Source organism: Geospiza fortis, unplaced genomic scaffold (assembly GCF_000277835.1).
Source record: "Geospiza fortis unplaced genomic scaffold, GeoFor_1.0 scaffold78, whole genome shotgun sequence".
Taxonomy (NCBI): Eukaryota; Metazoa; Chordata; class Aves; order Passeriformes; family Thraupidae; genus Geospiza; species Geospiza fortis.
In genome coordinates, this window is record NW_005054339.1 from 210,819 (window position 1) to 214,963 (window position 4,145).

Genomic DNA, 4,145 nt, shown 5'->3' on the forward strand with positions numbered 1-4,145 from the left:
TGCTGATTATTATATACAGAGACTGTTATGGTCTAAATAGCAACATCTAGCTTCTTCCTCATGTCTCTCCTTCTTCCAACACACACACAGATTTTGAGTGCTCCACACATTTAAGACACAAATTAGTATTTCTATGTCCCGATTACACAATGAAGAATCTCTACACAGATCTCATTTTAAAAGCTTGCATGGCTTACCTGGGGCCAAAGTCTAAATCAGGATCGTCAAACATGACTGAGTCAGGGATCCTGTAACAACAGAATTCATCTCAAAAAAATGGAATTTATTACTTATTAAAGTTACCTAGCCAAGTTTCAAGAGCTTATGAAAGGTAATGTACACTAAAAGGAGAAATATTTTTGTTGCCTGTGGTGCTAAAAGTATGGATTTGACAATAGCCTGACAGCACTGTTCCAAGGCAGTTTTGCCAAATCCAAAACCAAACAGACCATACATAGATTTGGAGCAGCTATAGATAAATGCATTTACTGCATTAGCCCTAAGTAACTAAAGTTAGTCAGTGATTAACAACAAAAATCAACAAATACAGCTTTTTACTAAGCTCACCTTCTCCATTAACTAAGCTTAGTTTCACCCAGGTATGCTCTGACAGGCATCCCTGCTTTGGGGAGGAGAGAGGAGCAAGCGCAGCAATTTGTCCACCAACTGGGGCCATATTCTCATCCTCTACATGGAGAAAACCAAACACCAATTTCATGAGGGTTTCTGTTACCTTCAGTCAAACTGAACCAAAGGCAGAACAGAAGTGTGACATTTCAGCGTCACAGTGTCCTCCACCTGGCTAAAGGATCTCTGGCACTCTTTGCTGCCACACTACAACTCACACATCATGGCTTGCAAGGAGCAGCTGTGTACTTTGAACAAGTCCTCTTACGCTTGGGTAAAGGGGAGTGATGCTTGCTTTCCCTGCAGGGATGTGGCTGCTCTTCTGTGCTTCACAGAGACAACATGGAGCTCAGGCCAGTGTTTCACCCCAGACATCCTGCAGTGGTTAAGCCCTGCCTGATCCAGGTGCAAGATAAGCAAGTGGCTCAGCTCAAGTGTGAGGGCAACCAGCCTTGTTCATTGTCCACAGCAAGCCTGGCAATTTTCCACAATATTCACTCTGTGACTACAGTAATAACTCCACAATAGGTGGTTTTAGAGTGTGCCCTCTCTGCTCCTTTGGGACGCCTTTCACTTGGTAACATTCTCCATCTGGAGCAGGTACCAGTGGTACCTATCTGGTGCCCTTGAGCATCCTAAAGTGTGAAGTTAAGCTTTCAATAATAAGGACTTTCCACATGATATAGTAATACTGACACAACAATCATTTTAACAGGCATCAATGCATATTGTATCAGGCCTTGAAGCCCTCCCACAAAGGTAAAAAAAATCATATTAAAGCTTCATCCCAACCAGTTGGTGGATGCGGTTTTCCTAATTTCCTCAGCGAGCTTCTTTACAGTTTCCAGAGGGTCTTCTGCATCAGGAGACCTTCAGAAAATTAAACAGAGTGTAAGTATTTGAAAATTATCAAGAAGATACACATCAGTTCATACATTAGTTTATCCAGCTCATTGTTCCCTTTTTACAGTTAAGTAACAAGCATTAATGTCGATCCCTGCTAGAGCCTGATAGAGATCTAGAAGAGAAAGGTCCTTTAGGAAGATTTAACCATTAAACAGTGTGTTTTTGTCATTTGATGACAGAATTGCAATGTGTTGTATACATTCAATTTGCCTTAATAACTTTCATTAAGCTGATTGCACTGGAATTTTTGTTCATCAAATTTTAGGGATATATTAGAGCAGCAGTATCAATCCAGACAAGATCCACAGCAGAAATCAGGACACGATTGTGCAAGTTGTACCTCACCAAAATAACCACTATATGCCTGACAATCCTCACGCAGAACTGAGAAGAGTTACAAACCAATAGTTAGTAAGTAAAGGAATAATCATACAAAGTCTTTTCCTCATCCCGACCAGATCAATTAAGTTAACACTTAAATATGCTGAAAGTACTTGGGTCAGGTCTTACAAACCAAGAATTTCCTTTAGGCAAATACTTACTTCATACACACAGAGCAGCTCATCTTCATTAAGCACCTCTATCCAAATGTTCACACAGACATAAGCACTAAACTGCACAAAAATATGAGATGCTGGTGTTACTTTCTTCACTGTATCTGATAGTAGCTACTAAATTATTGTAAAGACTCAAAGAGCAACATGAGTTGCCAAAAAGGTTCATACCAAAAGGCCCGAAAATCAGTTAGAATAAAATGTTAAATTTTCCTAGAGATTTGACTTGATGGAAAAGAAGCAACACCACTGCACTCACTATAGGTTTGGATTTCCCTGTGACTTGGTTGTTTGTACTGGTTGCTTTGTTTACTTCACAGAAAATCCTAATCCTGATAATCCATTGCAGAAAACAGAGATGTCATACAACAGATTCTTAGAACTAAAATCACTCCAGCAGCATTCCCACTGCAAGCATCACCTGGTGCAGTTCCAGTGGTAAATCAATGGGAATGTTCACGTACCAGGATGGCTCCCTTAGGGAACATCCCACACTTCAGAACTGCATTGGGCTGACACATTCCTTAAGAGACTTGCTGTTTTCTCTGTCCTTGCCCTCCCAAGCCTGAGTAACTGCGCCTTAAGAATGGCATATTAAAAGCTTTTAACTGCCACCAAAAAAAAAAAACTTCCCAAAGCTTAAGCAAGGTCATTTCCTTGAAGGGTATCACTTCATTTTTCAGTGACAAATTCTGCAGTAAACTGGTTTCTATTCATCATTTTCCTTCCTATCAAGACATAGCCAATATCTTGCTCCTAAACCACACTCCATTCAAAAAACCCAAATTCCTTCAGGTGAAGTTGTTCAGAGAAAGCAAACAAAAAGAGACAAAGACAATATTTAAACTGACTTTAACGCCTGAAAATTCAGACTTCACCCTCTAGCATCAAGAAATACTTGAATACTGTTGCCTGGAATAAAACACAAAACTTTTCCAGTGTTAAAATGATAATATAAATGCAAGTCTTTAATTGACAGCCTTAATGGTGCACAATATGATGATATGCACACACAATACAGTATTTCTACAATTTTTCTAAGGTTGATTAGTATAGCTATAAATATTGTCCACTAAGAAGAGCAGTTGGTTAGGTAATTGCCCCCTGGGTTCTGCCCCATTGGAGCCCCCCCAATCTTTTTTAGCCCTACACTTTACTGTGTCTACAACACAGGCTGCAAAATGAAGTGTCCTTGCTAGACTAAAGGCAAGACTAAAGAGAATTTCAAGAATGTATTAATAAGGGTTTAGTATACTATGAAGAAAGACATGAAAAGTACTAGAAGTTAGAACTTTGTATTAACAGCCTATAACGTTACAAATACGTGAAAAATATATAGAAGTTAAAAATATTTAGGCATCACAGCCAACGATAAAAAGAAAAACAAACATCTTCTAAGGGTTTAAATATGGAAGTTCATTAAATAGAAGCAAAGAGGAACTTCTATAGCACAGCATTTTTTACAGCTTTACATATGCTTACACATGGTCGATCAATTTTTTCTTCTGCAGACACCTAATGCCACCTGACTCCTCCCTAACAAGAAAATGACAGGTAGCTAAACCAATTCCAAAATACTTTGTGAAATTACACGGCAAAGCAGCCAACAAAATTCCTCCCTTCATCTCACAATTGTAGAACTGCAGCACAATAAAATAGCAAGGAAAATCAAAGGCCGAGGCCAGTTCTCAGGTGGCTGAGCTGAGCCAACAAGGGCCCAGCACACCAAAGAAGAATTTGGTGCCTCTGCTTTGTTCCTCTCTTCTTCCATCAGCTGTGGCATCCATGAGACTCTTCCTCAACTGACTGAATTCTCCAGCTCATCAACTGATGGCACTTTTTCCCCTAGTCGCTCTTCTGATGGTTTAATTATTTGAATCACCTGAGAATGGGTACAGTCCGAACACAACCCAACACAATCTGGTTACTGAGGGGTTCCTCCTATCCTGCAGGGCATCAGCGTGATGATTTCACACCATCAGTATCACACAAAACCTTTAAAGACTGATCGAGTTCCATCTCAAGAGCAGAGCTGCCAGACTCTTCCCTCCAGTCCCC

The 4,145-nt window shown here is 40.0% G+C and overlaps 1 protein-coding gene across 1 annotated transcript in view; it reads right to left on the reverse strand.

The window, feature by feature from the left end:
* Nucleotides 1–2,151, reverse strand: part of SHISA5 (shisa family member 5) — a 21,198-nt gene extending 19,047 nt beyond the window's left edge. Inside the window, exons 1-3 of the mRNA XM_031058202.1 lie at nt 2,076–2,151; nt 1,420–1,497; nt 198–248 (exon numbers count right to left, since the gene is read on the reverse strand). Of these exons, the coding sequence (XP_030914062.1) occupies nt 198–248; nt 1,420–1,497; nt 2,076–2,104 (158 nt within the window). The 5' untranslated portion in view covers nt 2,105–2,151. The remainder of the gene's footprint in view (nt 1–197; nt 249–1,419; nt 1,498–2,075) is intronic.
* Nucleotides 2,152–4,145: the final 1,994 nt, after the last annotated feature.